The sequence below is a fragment of the Alligator mississippiensis genome, chromosome 3, assembly GCF_030867095.1.
Source record: "Alligator mississippiensis isolate rAllMis1 chromosome 3, rAllMis1, whole genome shotgun sequence".
NCBI classification, from domain to species: domain Eukaryota; kingdom Metazoa; phylum Chordata; order Crocodylia; family Alligatoridae; genus Alligator; species Alligator mississippiensis.
This window is the reverse complement of record NC_081826.1, coordinates 42,938,190-42,956,984: the sequence shown is the minus strand read 5'-3', so window position 1 is coordinate 42,956,984 and position 18,795 is coordinate 42,938,190. Positions and strand designations below refer to the sequence as shown.

At 40.5% G+C, this 18,795-nt stretch overlaps 1 protein-coding gene across 7 annotated transcripts in view; it reads left to right on the top strand.

Moving 5' to 3' along the window:
* The window catches only part of NDUFAF6 (NADH:ubiquinone oxidoreductase complex assembly factor 6), a 29,516-nt gene extending 14,474 nt beyond the window's left edge, over positions 1-15,042 (top strand). For 5 of the 7 annotated variants that reach the window (XM_059723869.1, XM_059723872.1, XM_019495775.2 and 2 more), the window contains 6 exons: positions 465-521; positions 2,335-2,473; positions 5,364-5,497; positions 7,123-7,224; positions 14,448-14,504; positions 14,895-15,042. In XM_059723869.1, the coding sequence (XP_059579852.1) occupies positions 465-521; positions 2,335-2,473; positions 5,364-5,497; positions 7,123-7,224; positions 14,448-14,504; positions 14,895-15,023 (618 nt within the window). In that variant the 3' untranslated portion in view covers positions 15,024-15,042. The remainder of the gene's footprint in view (positions 1-464; positions 522-2,334; positions 2,474-5,363; positions 5,498-7,122; positions 7,225-14,447; positions 14,505-14,894) is intronic. The other 2 variants (XM_059723870.1, XM_019495776.2) reach the window with 1 other exon arrangement.
* The last annotated feature ends 3,753 nt before the right edge of the window (positions 15,043-18,795 follow it).

The window sequence follows — 18,795 nt, the reverse complement described above, 5'->3', positions numbered from 1 at the left end:
TGTTCTGAAGATTCACATGTAAAATCTTTTTCTTTATTGCATATCTTAAGAAATGATACTCTCTTTTTCAAAGAGAACAAAGTGTTCTGTAAACATTTTGTGGGATTGTAATGAATAAAATGTGGAGACTTTAAATTACATTTTAAAACAAATATTTATGCTTTCTCTTTCACTTGCCTAATAGGTTTGATTTTCAGATTCTACTTTATTTCAGCAGTTGTGGGAAGGAGAGACTTTAGTTGAAAAGTTTTAGAATGGAGGAGCAGTTTTCTTTAAACTGTTTTCCATTGACCTGTCACTACCTTATTTTTCCCTCTTGATTTAATCAATACTGTGCAAGCCAAATCTGACTCTTAATAACCAAAAAAAAATCATTTTATAAAACAAAAATTTGAAAATTATGACAAGTTGTAATTAAAGGTGTAATTTTCTAAACTATAACAAAGATTTTTGATTATTTCCAGGCTGTCAAAAAACATCAGTTGACTAAAATGTGGCTTATGAAGATCATTGATGAACGAGTAAGTAATTCTTTCATCTGCTGTGTGTATTTGAATTTTTTTGTCCTATTTGATTTTTGTTAATCGTATGTATCTGACCAAAATAGTTCATCTTTTCTTTTCTGCATAGTAGTATTCAACCCTTTGAATAGTAAGGCCCTCTACCTGTTGCATATGACGGAATACTTGGGTAATTGCACAATAAATTTATACCAGCCACACATGCAAAATAATTATCATGTGATAAAATAACTATCCAGCTACAAAAAGAGCCAACTAGCCTATAAGATTAGTGTTTGAAAATGTGTAACAGCTCTATGGCTGGTTTCTATCCATCTTTAACGTGAATGTGTAAGAGGGCCTTATTTGCCCTCTGCCCTGGCATCCTGTACTATCTTAAATTTCTGCCTTGGTTAAAAAAAGGCCACTCTTCACAACTCCATTTTAATATTTCACCTGTCTTTTTGGCCAGCATGGAGGACAAAACACCATGTTTTCCTTTAAAAAATAGCATTCATGGAAGGATGGAGGTTGACAGCTCTGGAAACTATTGCTTTTTTTTTTTGCGTACAATATCACTGTGTGCTTTCCAAGGCCACCATGTAATTAAGTCTCAGTCTTCACCTGGAGTGATTACATCTAGGGTACCAAGGTCTTAAGTTGTGCTTAGACTTTGTGCCAGCCCTAGAGAGTTTTGCCCTAGAGATTAGACAGTCAGTCCTTATTATATACTGTAGGATTTCAAGAGATACAATTTTATGAAACTCTTGAGAAGTCAAAGTTAGAAACTCTTTTTAGATAGTCTTTTAAAATCATTCTTTTCCTGTATACTTATACCTTCTTACTGTCTGCTCATATCCAGATGGCTTTTAGAAATTAATATAGAACATTTTTGTATAGTTTTGTACTAAGGCAAGATGTAGACTCAGCTCAAATGTCAGGATTTCAGATGATATATATCTTGGTATTCACCTGGCTACCATTTTTACTGGAGTATCTGAGCAGCTAATAATCTTTAATGTTTTTATTCCCAGAACTCATAGGAGAGGAAGAGAAGAACTATATTTCCTATAGTACATACAGAGCGTATCTACATGTGATGCTACGTTGCTGCAGTGATGCATTATGGCAAAGTAGCGTCCAGGGGTATCTACACATGACCAGCAGCTACTTTACCATAGCGGCGTGCTCCTCTGCGATAGCACGCTGCTACAATGAAGTAGCTGCTAAAAATAACCATGTGCCGCATGTACAGCTCCGTATGGGCGATTACTGTGCTATGCTTTAGTACTTTAAAAAGGAAGTACTAAAGCATGGCACAGTAACAGTGTCACTGTAGGGCAACGTGTGGACATGCCCATTGGGAACCAAGGCACATGGAGACAAGTGATTGGCGAAAGGTCACACAGGGAGCCTGTAGTAAATCAGGCAATTGAATCCTGTTTTCGAGTCTCATCCTTGTGTCCTAGTCATTGGCTTGTACCTGCTGTGAAAGCATTTTAAACATCACAGCAGAGGACCATTCTAGTATCTTCATAAAACTAAGGTTATGATTCTGCAGCAACTTTGTATAAATAATTATAGCTGTTTTCTTGTTACTTTAGCATTGCAGAAGGGGAATTTAAATCCACAGAAATTGTGGTCACTACATTAACTGTATCTGGTTGTGATCAGACATGTTGTTAAACATGTACTTTAATGTGTATAGCTGCATGTATATGTGTATTCTCTTTACACCCCCTCGTGTAAATTACCTTTGTTCCCTTCATACTAATGAGGGGATATGTTGATTTGCTTATTGACTCAAATAGCCTATATTTACACTGGAATATAGATTCATCCTCATTCATGTTCCATGGTCCAACTACAGGAAAAAAATTTGGATGATAGAGCATATCGTAACATCCAAGAGCTTGAAACATATGCTGAGAACACTCAGAGCGCTCTTTTATATCTCACATTGGAAATGTTGGGTATGTGCTTCCTTATTTTTGATTTTTACTAAGAGTTTATCAGCTCCACTATTATTGCTTCTACATTTATGAAATAATGGTGGACTTTTGTAAGTGCTGAGCATTTAGCTTGATTCTGCTTTCACTAAATCCAAAGGTAACATTTGCTGTAGTGGAAGCACAATTTGGCCATGTCCACATGAGCAGGGGCGTGTTTGCACCAGTATTTGTGCAGCTACAAACAAATTTGTGCCACTACTTTGTGCTGCAGTGCATGCTCCTGCTCATGTGGTTTGCAGTGGGACACATTGTCCTGCTGCTTCACGTACTGCAGGAGGGCTGGCTGGGGTACAGGGTGCCTCAGTGCAGGGTAGACAGCAGGCAGCCCCTGTGCTGACACACCCTGCGCCCCAGCCAGCTGGGAAGTGGCATGTGGAGATGGGATCAAGCAGCCCAGGGCGTACTCCACAGTTGTCCTGGCACACTGCACTTTGATGTGCTTGGGGTCCCCCTTTCTTTTCTTTAGGTTTGGTTTTGTTTTTTTTTTTGTATGCTATTGGGAAATCCCCCAAGTTTTGCCCCAGCACTGTAAATTAACAGTGTGGGACATGATTTAATGAGCAACACGTGCAGTTGTGGCATGGCAAATAGGTTTGTGGTGCCACAGACTGCATGTGCCTGCACATCTGGATCCTTTAGTGCTTTGCAAAATTTGTCCTTTAACCTTTGAAATTGAAATTGAATTTAGTGCAGACAGCATAAATTTGCGTATCTTACTTAAATGTAACTGCAGTAAGTATAAACATAAATTAAACTCCAAAGTGTAGGCTAACTGCATAGTCTCTTAGTCACTGAAACAGAAGTGTAGTCATTTAAAAAGGGAAAAGGCAGTGAAGATTGCAAGGGCTTTGTGGTTTAGACGGTGTGCCTTTGTGTAATAGGAAGCAACAAAGTGAGGACTACCCAGATAGTTCTTGAATCCTGAACTATTAGAACCTATACTTCTAGCACTGCTAGTAAGAGTTTACCCCATGTTTTGGGGAAAGATCTTCCTGATAGTCTGAATTTCCTATTTTAATTAGATCATATTTTAGAGAATTCTAGATTGCTCATGTTGGTCTCAGAATTCCTTCCTTCCTCTCCTCTCCCTTTACCAGCTATGTTATTTCAGGTGAATTTGACAAAAGTAGAAGCCTAGCCTTCTCCCTTAGGACTCAGGATCTTTCCCTCCAAAATTCAGATATGTAGCAAATAAAATAATTATGAATTTGAGCGAGACCTCATTGAAAACAGGTGTATCTAAATTAGACTAGTTACATTAGTACCTTAAATATAATTTTACAATGTTACATTGTAGGGAAATTGCTCCTCACTGGACTCTCTCCAGTTTCTGTGCCCTCTTAAAGTGAATATTCTTGCTTCATGTTACTATTAATCTTGCATTATTTCTACTGTTTAGCCAGAATTATCTGAATTTAAATCCTGTCCACTAGAGTACATGAAACACCCCTCCTCTCCCTTCCCAGTTTGGCTTTATCTATGAATAATAGAAATGTACTCTCTAGTCCAACCTCCAAATTCTTAATGAAAATTTCGAACAGTATTGGACCCAAAGCAGATCTCTGTTGGATCCCACTTGAAATGTTCTCTTAATTTGACACTGAGGCATTGAAAATTACTCCTTAAGGTCCTTTTGCCTTCCCCTTCCCCCCCCTGCAACTGCTTGTATACCCATGTTCTAGTAATTTCATCTAGACCAGAGGTTTGCAACCTAAGGTGCAGGGTCCAGAGTGGTCTGTAAAGGTGGTTGGGGGGGTGTCATGGAGCAGTGGCAGCTGCCAGGTCACAAGCAGTGGCCTGCCTTCAAACTTACCATTTTTAATTTGGCTAACCATTGCTATAAAGTTGCCAGCTCCTGAGCTAGAGCATACTTCTGTAGTTTGTTTATGAGACCTGAAAGATAGGACTGTTAGAAGCCCTACTAAAATTAACATATACCTCATATACTGCTTCCTTACTATCTGCTAGGCTGCTTATCCCAGGAAAGAGGGAAATTAGAATGGTTTGATAGAATTTGTAACAAAGTTACGAACTTGTTGGCTTTTTCTGATTACCTCATTATCCTTTATGGCTTTAAAAATTATCCATCAATTTGTTCCAATAGCTTTCAGGTATCAAAGTTAATATGATTTGTCTGTAATTCCGTGGATCTTCCTTTTTCTCCTTGTTAACTGCATCTTTCCACAAAGCCACTTTAATGGGTTAAAGCAAGGGTTGGCAACCTTTTCAGGCTGTGGCCTGGATTGACCCAGTTCAGGTCAGAGGCTGTCCAGTGCCTTAGGTTGCCAGCCCTCTAACCCAGGGGTTATTTAAAATGTTGGTCCTGCCCTGGATTGATTCTGTGCCTTAGTATTGTTGCTGGCCAGGAATCTTTTGTCCAAATGATTTTCTGGTAGGAACTGGAACGTCCAAAAAATCAAAACATTCTCTGAAAAGTTGTCTTTGATCATAGGCACTGCCTGCAGTGGGGACTCTGTAGTTCTGTGGCTATACTGGTGCATTAGGGTAAGCTACCCCAACACAAATCAGCTTCTGTGCTGGTGTTTGGGGGTTCTACTAGGGGGTTGAACATGTGCAGCTGTGTTGGACCAGCAGTGCTAATGCAAAAAGTCTAATGTAACTAGTGTTAAGAGATTTCATTCCAGAATTAAAAAATCATTGTGCTACTTCAGAACTTTCACTTTTGAGGTGTTCACAAGTTGCTTCAAGACCTAATACTGTTTAAGATATAGGTTTACCTGTGCCTTAAGCAAAAAACAAATGTGTGACTTTCATAAGACTCATTACTATGTTAACTAATGGTGGAGCAGCCTGAGTGCATGTAGTTTATAACTTTTATGTCTGCAAACAGGTGTGAGGGACATCCATGCAGATCATGCAGCCAGTCACATTGGGAAAGCACAGGGTATAGTCACCTGTCTACGATCAACTCCATATCACATCAACAGAAGAAAGGTTTTTCTTCCTATGGACATTTGCATGTTGGTAAGAAAATACTGACTGGAAACAACCAATATACTGCCTCTAACCTATACTTCTCAGTTCTTGATACAAGAACATGTTATTAGATTACAGAATCATTGAAAAGTAGGTCTGGAAGGAACCTCAGGAGGCCAACTAGTTCAACACCCTGCTTCAGGCAAGATCATTTTTGTCTAAACCATCCTAGATGAGTGTCTATTTAATTTGCTCTTAAAAACTTCCGAGGTTGGAGATGCCACAACCCCTCTAGTGTACCTGTTGTTTAATTACCTTTATAGAGAGATTTCTTCCTAAATCAGAAAGTAAGTGTCAGTCTCCTACTTCCTTTTGGTAGGAGAATATTCGCTTCCTGTGCCTTAGTCTCCCTACCAGGTGCCCTCTGCCATAGACCTGGTATTTGTCCTTTTGCTTTATTTCTTTTGGGAGGTAAGATTAGAGTGATTTATTTATGTGTTTATTTTAGCTCTTTTGGGTTTTTTTTCTTAAATCCAGTAGCAGTTTTGCTAAAAGATTTTATTTCCTCTGCTGCCGCTAGGGTCCAGGCAGGTATGGGAGAAGGTACTCCCCAGCCAAGGAATTAAATCTTACACATTTATTCCCTTCTTTCCCCCCCCCCCCCCCCCCCCCCCAGCAAATAGGTGCCACCAAATTAAGGGCTTTATCTCTTTGCTCAGAGTGGCATTTGACAGCAGTGGGTTAGCACACCTTGGCTTCACCCCAGCTCCTTTGCCTGCTCTGATCTGCCAGAGTCCATAGTAGCCAAAACCCAAGAGCACTTGTCCTTTGGCTTTGTCCTCTGGCTTCTTCCTCTGCTCCACACAGCTGGAGCCTATAGCTGCCGGAGTTACAGAATAGCAGTGGCCATGTCAGCATCCCTTGCTTCTGTTCTGGCATCTCCCCAATTAGTGTCTGGGGTTTGTGTCCTCCTTACTCACCCCTAATCATGCCACTGAGCGAGAGAGAGTTGCAGAAACACAAAGTAACCTGGCAGCTATCAGAATTTTCTGGTTCCACTTGAATCCATGTTTCTGTGTTCCCATGTGCAAACATGGCAGAATTGTCTAGTGAGGACAGTGTTGAAAAAAATGGTTAGCTAGCATGATGCTGAACATGTCCTGATCTGCATTAAGCAGGAACTCTTGGTCAACGTTGTCAGTTAGCATAGTTTCATATAACTGTTCAAACATGGTAACATTTTGTAATACATGCCCAGCTATATGGCAGTATCTTGCTTCATGAAACAGACCCTCTTTTTCCCCAGTAACCATCCCTGATATTTTTCTTCCTTTATTCTGCCTAGCATCTTGTGGTCTGTCTTTTTAACTTGGCATATAAGTAACTGATTTCAGATTTCCAAAACTTAAATTCTAGCTCGGTTATCCCTACTCACTAGAAGATATTTAGAGATCCAGTTTATTCGAAGACTCAGTTGATGCCCTTCCTTCCCTAGAGTTTGCCTCCCATTGACTAACTTTAAAAAACATGTAATAAACATTTAGGATATTTTATATGGGTTGGTAGTCTGGTTGCCAGATTTTTTTGTTTTTCTTAAACTTTTGTTAAGATGAAATGTGAGATTTGTGGTGTTTTGTTTTGTTTTTTGTCCCCTTGCCCTCCATTGCTCTCAGCATGGTGTTTCACAAGAGGATTTCATAAGATGCCATCAAGAGAAAAATGTGAGAGACGTAATTTATGACATTGCCAGTCAGGCACACGTCCATCTAGAACACGTGAGCTTCCTCTCTTTGTTGATATCATAATCTGTGTTAATTTTCTGGAGTGTTTTCATAATGTAGTTTTGGATGGCGTGTCTCATTGGGTACACACAATTCCAAAGATTTTAAAAACACTTTGCCTTTCCAATTGGAGTTGATCTGTGATGTTTAGTGTCTAAGCTAACTCAGCCCTTGCTAACTTTGCTAACATGCTCATGATTACTTTTGAGGAGTGCAGCTTTGTGCTTTGACATTTATGGTACAGAATAAAAGGCACAAAAATAAACTAAAAACTTGCTTTAAAACTCACAAAGTGAACTCTGAATGGGTGCTGTCAGAGGACATGCAGGGCATTGAGTTCAAACTCTGCAAAAGTACTTACTGAAGTCTTGTTGTGAGAGACACCCTGGACTTAGGCACTGTTTGAAGCTGCTAAGTGTCTGTGAAGCGTGCCAGATAGCATGGGTGCAGACATTCTTGGCCAAAGCAGTACTTCAAAAGCAACCTTGAAGAAGAAAAAATTGTTGCATTTTGAGCCACTTCTGAAATATCTGCACTCTCTAGCAGTCATCCAGCATCTCATAATTTTCTGCTGCCCTCCCCTATCCTCTGGGGTGGTGCGGGGGAGAGAGTAGGGTAGACAGCCAGTCAGCACTCCTCTGTGTACTCAGCTGTCCTCTGGAAATTCTGGAGACCAGAGGCTGAGGTATGCAGGGATTCCTGCTCTTCAGCCCTGACTGAAGATCTGTGCCACTATATGCTTTTGCAAATTTGATGCACATTGGTATGCCAGAGGGCACATGCATCTGCACAGCACTATAGACTCAAATTCTGCAATGGGCTGCAAGGTGCGTCTGCACAGATCCCATTCCAGGATCAGCACTACAGATGGCATCTATACAGGAACTGCATCATGAATTTTGTAGTGCAGGTGCAACAGCTGCCAGGAATACAAAATATTTTGCATTTTACTGCCAAACACTTTTTCCTGAAAAAGCATGATGCCATACACTGAACTGTACTGGGACTCTTTAATGGATTGCTTTTTCTTCAAGCCAACCTGATTAGAATAACTGTCAAACAAGCATTATAAAAGATTTTTTTTCACAGGGATCAGTTAATCTGTGTAGATCAGGGGCAGGCAATTTTTTGGGCCCAGGAGCCACATAGGGAGTTATTGCAGACTGGGTGAGCCCACTGCCTCCAGCACTGTAACAACTCACCAAAACTCCCTATGTGGTATTTTGCTGCGAGTGGGCACGGAGTGGTGTTCAGGAGTGGGCTGGGCAGGCAAGCCTAGGATCATGGGGTGGAGTTGCAGGGTGTTGACAACATGGGGCTGGGGCCTGGGACAGAGTTGCGATCTGCTCCCTACCTGCCTCTGCCCTGTGAGGGGGTGCAGTGTGTGTGTGTGGGCGGGGGCGGCACTGCCTGTGTGCTAGGGCCTGGGAGCTGGCCAGGGGTGAGGGGAGGGGGCAGGGGGCACATGCAGCACAGCTTTTCCAGGCGATGCAGTCTGCAGTTGCCCCCATGGCATTCTGCATGGGGATGAGCCCTGCCCACTCCCACCTAGGGCAGCTCGCACCATGCTGCACCACTCTGCTTGCCTGGCATGGGTGGCTGAGTGAATGGAAGGCAGCCAAGAGCTGGAGCCCCACATGCTGGGGCAGGAGCTGTCTGGCTGAAGCTTCCTTTCCGCCTGGATCAGCGCAGCAGGAGCAGGAGGAGGAGCTGCCGCTGGAGGCAAAGGGAGCCAAGCAGCACCCAGGTGGCTGCAGCCATATTGGGGGCCGTGGCCCTGCTGGTAAACTTTGCGCACTGGCCCAGACTGGGGCCTGTAGGCATGGGTAGGAGCACAGCGTGGGCTGCCCCCAGTGGGACTTGGTGCCATGTGAAGTGCTGCAGGGGCATATGTGGGCCTGATCCAAACAATTGGTGGGCTGTATTTGGCCCGCAGGCTGTATTTTGCCCACCCTGGTGTAAATTCTAATTTAGGATCTACACAGAGACCTCTTTTTTTCTCCATTTGTTTATCTCCCTCATTTGGGGAGGTCATGTAGCAAAATCAGCCCAGCTAGGGTGCTTGGGGACAGTTGATTCTGAGTACCCCTGCTGAGATAGACAGCTCTGCAGTTAACATGTTAACAACTGTGGTGGTTGCAACTGATAATAAGGATGATGCTATAGATCAGTCAGCCCTTCAGGAAACCTGGGGCGGGCGAAGATCTGTGCTGTCTGGGAAAGAAAAATTGCTGTTCCAGACTGGAACCAGGGGCATAGCCAATCTATTATTCCCTCCTCCCCTGCTTCCAGTCCCCTCAACTCCAGTCAGACTGTGCACCTGAAAGGGTCCCAGTGGAAGACTGTAGGGATCCTTTCAGCCTAGTATCCTTATGTGCTCCTCCCTGCTACTTCAATTTAGCCCCACAGGCCTGTGTATCCTAATACACCCATCCCCTCCTTGTCCCCATTGCCGCAGATCAGTCAGATCAATTTAACCCACATGGTCAGTTGTGCCCATCAAGTCTGGGACTGGGTCAAAAACATCACTGTGAGGAGGGTGCTTCCCTGATGCAGAGTTGTTCACTAGGGTGGTGGTGGGGACGTGTTCTAATTCTTGGGATTTGTGGGACAGGGTGGGCAGCTGTCTGCACTGGGCCCTGGGTTTTGTGCTCATGCCCATATAAGCAGAGCTGTCCTTAGGGGTGTGCGGGGCTTGGGGCATATCAGCCTGTGCAGAGCCGGGGTGGGTGTGGGGGGTGAAGGTGGGCGACTGCCTACAGAAGCCGGCAGCGGCAGAGCCTGTATGGCACTGTCCATGGGGCCTCCCAAAGTGCAGGGCCTGATTCTCTCCCCCCAGGCATGGCCCTGCATATGAAAATGGCTGGTAGTGGGGCATGTGAGCATTGAGCATGGTGAGTAACGGGCATGGGATGAGAGGCTGGGGGGAGAGGGGTCCTTGTGCCACTGTGACTAGAGCCAACCACCCTTTAGGACACTGCAGGATTTCTTGGAAATCAGCTGAGCTCTGAGAGATGGTGAATGGTGCCAGCTCCAGCTGGGTGCCAGCAAGGCAATCTAGGCTGGCCCAGCCCACAAGGTAGTGAGCAGAATGGCTGTCTTGGGGACTATCCCAGCTGGGACATCTAGAACAGAAGATAAAGGCTCTTCCTTCAGAGCTCCCAAATGGGGAGGACCTGTGAGCCTCGACTCCTGAGTTCTGTACATGGCTCTTGAGGGAGGATAGCATTTAGTGGTTAATGCAGGAGAGGCCTGCTGTGAGACAGGATATTGGTTTATTTCCCTGGCAATGGAGTTTAGTGGTTAGAGAGAGGGACTGAATTTAGGATTCCTGGATTCTATCCCCCTGCTTAGAGAGGACTGTGGAAGCCAGTATATGCTTATTTTGCCACATATAAAAATAAAATACAATGAACATGCTTATAAAAATATGTTGGAACACCAAACAAGGAGGCATTAGATTTTTCTAAGCCAAGTAGTTGGAACAATATTTAAATACTTAGAAAAATGGCAAGACATTTTCCCTTCAACATCTTTCTCAAAAGTGGCTGAAGTATTGTTTTAGCTGAAACTTTCCAAAAAAATAAAATAAAAGGGGTGGTATGGAGGGAGGGAGGGAAAACACTTTGCTTAAGAAAGATACTAAGGAGAATAAATTGCAACTCTTAGTTTGGCAAATATATACGTGCAGCTGAAAACATAGACAGGGTGGGTAGCCTTAGCTACAGGTGGCAACACAAGGGTTCACTATAACCTAATATCAATAAATAACAAATTGCATCTCCAGGAACAATTCCTCTTTAAAAATATCAAGCGCAAGGATGCATTCAGCAAGGTAAATCTATTGACAGGATTGCTTTTGATATTTGTGAATATTTTCATCTGTCACTCTTGATGTTATCTCCAAGAAGACAGCATGGCCAATGCAAGTAAAGAAATAGATGCAATTAGAATAAATATAAGTCAATGACAAGAAATAACTGAGTATTGTATAAGGGCAAAGGAAACTATTTGAGCAAGGAAAACTAATTTTAAAATGATCATGTGTAAATAATATGTTAAAAAAATGACTGTTCAAATACAATTGTACACATAACTTTGCTCTACAATTCTTGTTTAATATCTGGATTGATTCCTTTAAAAAAATCCTAAACTAAAAAATTAGTCAGTAATTCTCAGCCAGGGCACTGAGGTACCCAGGAGTGCTGCAAGATCCTTTGGAGGGTGCACTGGGATGTGAGGTGATCAGCCAGGTGGGAGGAGATAAATGTGGGGTCTGGCTCAGTCCCTGGCCAGTCCTCCGCCCCCCACTACCCAGCCCCTGTGCAAGGAGGTAAGCACTATAATAAGATAGTTCTGAATGGGGTGCTACTCAGTTACGGAGGGGTGACTTCTGTCTATCGACAGGTGCCTTGAGTCTAGAAAGGTTGAGCTACATTGGTCTGGTAAATCATAACCAGAATCCTAGTGCAGTCTTGCAAGCATGCAATCCAGTACATGGACTTCTGCTGATTTACACCAGCTGAAGGTCTATTTTACTAGACTGTACCAAAAAATAGCATTTTACTCTTTTCTGAATGATAGTGGTGATTAATACATGCTCTTATCCACTGGTTTTGAATACAAAAATATTTTTATATGCTCACTAAACAAAAATCCATTAAAAAATTCAAATTAGTGTTTTTGTAGTCAGTTATAGTGTCTGGTTCTGGGTATGACTGTAAACTACCTCACTGGAGGGCCTGGTAGCAGTGTGGTGGGGCTATTTGTAGTGGGGTAGCTCTTATATCAAGATGTTGCAACCCTCAGAGTAAGGTGAGTAATAGGGCACCTTAAAACCTTAGCCCACACTACCTTGTAGGTACTGCTTGGTTGGAGAAAGGCTAAGGGACATCAGCCTGACAGAAATGTGCCCTCACTGAGGTGTTAGATCTTGCTAATAAATAAGTGGCACAAGCTACAACCATTGAGGAACTGAACATCTGGACTCGGTCTGGCCTTTGGATTCTGCCTCAGTGGTCTAAAGTGGGGATGGTGGGTCTTAGGCACTCGCTACTCCTCCATACTCTTGCTTAGGCTTATGCATTGAAGGTCTTGGTGTGATGGTCGTAGGACTCTGTACAAGCAGATTAATTAGGCACCTGGCTAGGCCTCTTACATGTACACCATGATCCAGAGGATCAACAGTTGCCTACTCTATTGTCATAATTCATTACAATTTGACATAACTATACAGCTGGTCCAATAAAAGATAATGTTCACAAAAGTCTTTGCTTGTCTCATTTTTTTTTTTGGACCATTATGGCTACAGCATCACCACAACTCTTCTGCTTTTAATAGCAGTGGCACTTTGATGTCAGTAGGACTCCTGTGAAAATAAAGTGAGGGTATAACTTGTATAATGCTTTTAAAATGTTAAAAGTTGCATCAGTGTCAATTAACCCATATGATGCTTCCTTTGAGGAAAGGGATAAGTGGGTATTATCCTGATTTGGCACCTGGGGAAACTGTATTACAAAAGGGTGAACTTGGGAGGACGTACAAAGATAATCCTACAGACAGAATAGTTAACGTGCTCTCCGGTACATTTGTAGTGCTGTGCTGTATAAGGTTTGGAGGTCAGATAGTTCCAAAATAGAACGTAGCAGGTAGAGAAACTGATCACTCAGTTGCTCTGAGTGGAACTTGGGCCAGTGACCAGTAGAGGGCAAAATAAGCTAGTGATGACAAATTTATGTAAGAGTATTGTGAGTAAAACACCCAGTGAGAGCTATCAAAGCTATGGTGAAGATGAGTGTCATTTCTACAGCAGCTATTGCCTGGACAGTCCTTTCTAAAAATACAAATTCTACTCAAACAAAACCTTGATATTTTCCATCTTTGGCATTTGAAAGATGGGATTTGGTTTTTCGTGTCTCGTCTCAGAGCAACTTCTATTTGGTGTAGTGTAACTAACTGTCAATAGTGTAAGCTTATCCTGAATTTGGATTTTTTTTCCCCTGGCATGATTGTAGACATAACTTAACTACATCCAATCAGAGTGTAGGAGGTTTAATTAAAGTTGAGCTAAAAAACAGAAATAAATCCTTCTTTATTATTATCTTCTTTATGCTTTGTGTCATCTGACACATTAAAATAAAATATTATGTTCTTTGGAAGGAACTGAGATTTAGCTATTATATCAGTTAAGGGCTGTGAAAGCTGCCATTCAAGCTTCAGCCTATTTTTATATCTTTTTCCTATTCTAGATATGCAGTCTTTCAGAGGGCTGTGAGGAAAAGGAAAAAGAAAACAAAAAGCAACAATCCTCTCTTCCCAAGCAAACAAACCACTGCTTCCCTCCCTAGGGAATTCAAGGATTGATGTTTGTAGTGTTTTTAAAGAGGCAGAGGTATACGTTGTAGCCGTGTTGGTCTAAGGACATAGGCAGACAAGGTTCTTTGGGTGAATCTTATATTTAAAGAGGCAGGCACTTTCAGGAAATTGCTGATGCTGTATTTATAAATGGAGTCATATTAAAGTTCACAATATTTTTTTTCTTTTCCAATTTATCGTTTAGGATATGTCTACATAGCAAAATGCAATGTTGTCTAGAGATACCTAGCTAGTTCTGAACAAGTAACTTGAGTATTGGAAGCAGTTTAGCAGCAGTAGTATGCTGTTTCATCCAGACTAACGTACCTGTCTGTTGAGAAGCGCTACATAAGCGCCTACACAGTGCCATGCTAGTGATGCTGTACCTGGTATTATAATTAGTGAAACTTAACTTGGGTATCTGCAAGGCACTGCATTGTCTTGTATGTATGCTCTTAGATGCAACTAAATATACCTATCTGTGCATCTTGGGGGTTCTCCCCCCCCCCAGCTGTAGCTGAAGCTTAGGTGCGAAACCTTCAATTGGATCCACTGTCTCAGACCCCTCCACAGGACTTGGAAGGGGCCAAGAAGGATCCCATTGTCTGTTGAAAGCCATAAGAATTATAAAAAGCTTACACAACAGTTCATTTTTGGTTTGCAGTTGTTTTTATATATTCTAAAAAGAGGAGTGCCTCCTTCTGTGTTCTGAAAAGTTATGCTTGTCCTTGCTGTACATTCAAATATGAAATACTGAAGCTTATGATAAATCATGCTAGCTTTGGCCATGAAATTTGGTATTTGAGGTTTAGTTTGAAATAATTAACTATACTCTGCTCAGTATTTTTCCTCTCTCCTTTCAGGCCCGATCCTTCAGTAAAAATGTTCCTGGTAAAGCATTTCCTGCCTTTCTCTATACAGTAAGTATGGCAATACAGTTTAAGTGATAGATTCATTTTTGTGACAATTAATTTATGACTAGAACAATGAAGTACTAAATACAGTATTGTGGATGATTTGTATTTAATTGGAGTTCTGCATGCTTCATACCTCTGAATGTTATGACATTTTTATAGGAGCTTACTAGAGATGTAAGGTTCTGATTATAGATCCTTGACTGTAGATGCTAATAAATAGATTTAATTCCAATTTTTAAAAATGGTACAGTTTTCTCCAAAGTTGTTTTTTTTCTATACATTCATAAACTGTCAGAAATGTTTTGATGTTTAGAATGCAGTTTAATTTGTTGTTCTTTGTACACACCCTGCTGTTTGCTCACATCAGACTAAACCTTTTTTTTCCCTCTCTAGGTTGCATTAGAGGATTATTTACATAAAATACAAAAAGTAGATTTCAACATATTCCATCCAAGCTTACATAAGAAGAACGTATTACTACCACTGCATTTGTATATTAGATCTTGGAAAAAAATGTATTAAAAATGTACTGAGCACATGATACAGATTGCTGCTGTTTTTCTTTCTTTCTTTCTGCAAACAGGTTTTCATTGGAAATAACAAATTTGCCCAAGTTGTAGTTGTAAGCTTGGTGACAGTAAAACAAACAAACAAAAAACAACCTAGTATTTTTAGAAATAAATTAGGCAGGTATCTACCACATACTCATGTGCTAGGTTACATATACTGTTCTAAGGTTAATTTTCTAGTTCCTTTGTAATAAACACACTTTAATAATATTTACTTGGGATCAAAGCTTTCTTGGGCCAATCTCCCATTAAAATTTATTATTTATTCCTGGCATGTCCACAGTCTTCTAGGTTCTATGCCAAGATAAAAGGAAGCATAATCTCAAAAGGAATTGCAATCGATACTCTGGAATTCAGATAAGCAACAGTATTTAGTACTTTACAAAACACACATGGTCTTGTAGTTCCTAATGATGTTCCTCAGTTAAACAAATCTAATCAAATCCATTTGGATATAGTAAAGTTCTGTGTCTGGCAGAAAAATGTAAAAGCCTTTTTTGGTTAATTGAAATTGTACAATTTTAAATATTACGTTATATAAATATAACATTGAAAGCAGATTCCACCCTGCAGTTTTGACTCATTATCTGAACATTAGGATTGGATCTTGAACTAAATCAGGAAAAGAACTCTGTTGTTACACTTGTGGGTGAAAGAGAATCCTCAAACATCACTATCTTCCATCAACTCAACTCAGACCTCCTACTTACCTCTTCTATTAATTTGGCACTATCTTAGACCATTCATTTTTCTCCTTGCCACTGTTCTGTAAGCTTGCCTCATCACCTTTAGTAAGATCTTTGACAGTCCCATATAATATTCTCATAAGCGTTGAAAATTAAATTAGTATTATATACATGTACAATATTGCTTTTTGTATGCCATGTACCTCCACTAATTCTCCATGCCTTTATCTCCTCTCGTCTTTGCTGCTCAGCTGCTTAGTACCCAATATAGGCCTGCTCCTGATATGTGAGGAACATTCACAGTTCTTGCTCTTTGATGGAATTACTCCATATATCAGTGGGAATTATTAGTTGTTCAGCATCTCTTGGCATTGGACCCCAAATGTCTGATATTTCTAGTTATTTCTTTATTTAGTAAAATAGTGCTTTCTAACATCCATTTTTGCCTTGCACAAATTCTGTCTTCCTTTGCTATCCTTCTTGTCCTGTTAAATAGCATTTTTGCATACACAGTTTTTTTTCCCTCTTTTTAAAATCAAGATTAATCTCCCTAGATACTTGGTTGTATAACAGCATCCTGTATTTTAGTGTACAGTGCTACATAATGAATTTCTAAGAATTAGATCCTTGGCTATTTCAATCACAAGATCAGTTACTGTGGAGCAAATTTGGCAAGTGTAACATAAAGCATTTAACTGAAAAGAGGATTGAAGCTGTGCCTCTTGCTGTGGTTATATATTTATTTATTTTTCAATGATGCAGGTGTTCAACCTTGCAGTCCCCTGTTTCTGAATGAGAAATCTCTCTTCAGCAGTTCACTTCAGGACTTTCTTTTGGCTCTGTATTCTGTATTATTAGAAATGCAATAATTAAAGTTGGCCTGAAAGTAAAAAAGGGGTCTGGATATCAGACTGATATGTAAGACTACACTGAGTTCTTGCAGTGAGGGCTAAAGTAGTATCTTAAAGGTCCTGCACTGTGGTGGTCATTCTTCTACTCCACAGCTGTAATCATCAGTGTTCTTGAATCTGCCACCACAGGGCTTCCTGCCAATTTAAAAGCATGGGCTAGCCACACATTCATACTATTTGTTTTGTACAAATGTCTTTCTGCAACTGATCCATGGTCTTGCGCTTAGTATGCTGAGTCAGGAAATGGAAGCAGCCCATCCCTTTCATTAAAAGAAGTCACTCTTGTTAAGTTGACTTGTGGTAGGAATCTTGGTACAGTAACTTAGTGGTGAAAAGAATTGGAAATTAAAAATCCTTCACTAGAGTCAATATGTAAATTGCTAAACGTGACTTGGTTTCCATGCCATAAAGTTAGTGTCTTGCTGGAGCTGTAGCAGATGTTGATTGTTGTTGCTATAGAAAAAATCAAAAGAGAAGCTGATCTGTTTCAGTGTAGGAAAGTAATCATAGCTGCTGACAGATGTGGAAAAAGAAAAAACCAAAACAAACGTGCTTTATCGGAAAAGCCAGCACGTTAGTTCAACCCAGCTCTGCAGCATCTGTATGGAGTGGATGTGTTGGCGGGGCTTTTTGGCGCTTTTATGTAAAGCTGATTCAATCAGCTTTAGATAGGTGCCAAAAAAGCTCTGCTAAATCACCCAATCTATACAGACATTGGGCGAGCTTGGTCCAACTAATGTGATGCCTCTTTTGGGCATGTGCTGGCCTTGGCATGGGGGCATGCCAAGTTTAAAATAAAGCACCTTTTTTTAACATCTGTGAGCAGCCCATATGCAGTGGGCAGTAAGCTCCCACAACTAGCATGCTAATCAATTAATTAACAAACAGGATATGAATTAAATAAATTAAAGTTACAGTTCTCTGATCATATGGAGTTGCCACAGAGAGAAAAGCAACATCCTGAATCCACAAACAGCAGGAGACTGTTAATCAAGCAGTTTTTTATCACATATGTAGCCTTTAGGGAACTAGTCTCTCTCTAGATGTACACATATAACCCTCATTTTGGGAATGATATGTGTACATGGAGTTGAGAATTTGCCCTAAAATAATTTAAATACTCTCAATCTAAATACAGACCTTAATTTGCAAATTTCCTACCTTTGTAATCATAGTTTTATTGCTGGCAATCATTGCCATCAGAATTGCTAAATTGGTAACTGAATTTTCTTATATAACTAAGGCCACATCTTTTTATGGCTTCATCCTATTTTTAGTCTTGTTTTGGATCTGACACATTTTTCTCATTCTCATGTGCTATGAGATGTGAACAATTCATTCAGGGTTGCTGCTTTAGTAGGCTAATTGGGAAAGTTTATAAAACATGCATATAGCAGATAGGCTGTTAATTGCTATTTGCTTTTGAAACCTCTTCCAATTTTTACTGCCACTGATTGGCAAAAACTTATTAATGTCTTGTCATAAAATTTACTTTTGATAGTGAAAATGACTGGTACAAAACCATCAGGTTTCAGTGGTTGCAAAAATTAATATGTTTATCGTATAATTAAATTTTAGAGGACCCAGTCATGCAAGGTGCAAAGAAGCAGTTGCTAAAAATGCACTGGGGCTGAATGATATTAGTAAATTTAACCAAAAAATCTCCCTGTATATTTTATGTAAAATGTCTGGGTTGTCATCTTTTAGAAAACTAGCATTACTGCATTCTGTGTTACAAAGGAGAAAAAACCAAACTGTTTACCTCTGCTTTCAACATGTCTTTTTCATCAAGAATGTATGTATCTCTTGAAAGTGTGTCTGGTTTCTCTGTTTTTAAGTTCTTGACAGAAAACAGTTTTCATCCTTTTTTCCGTTCATAGCTGCCTTTTGAACCATGTTGCACTTTGTGGCAATGTTCTTCATTTTTACATAATTTTTCATTAGACAGTTTTGCATACTCTTGCATTCATTTTGATCAATCACTCCATCTGTTTTTTCATAAACTGTCCTTAAAAGTTAATTATAAAGCTAATTTACCAAATGCTAGTAGCATTAATAAAATGTCCATTGCATGGTATGGGACTGAAGGTTGTGTACAGTGAAATGCTGTTTTAAAAAAAAAAAAAGA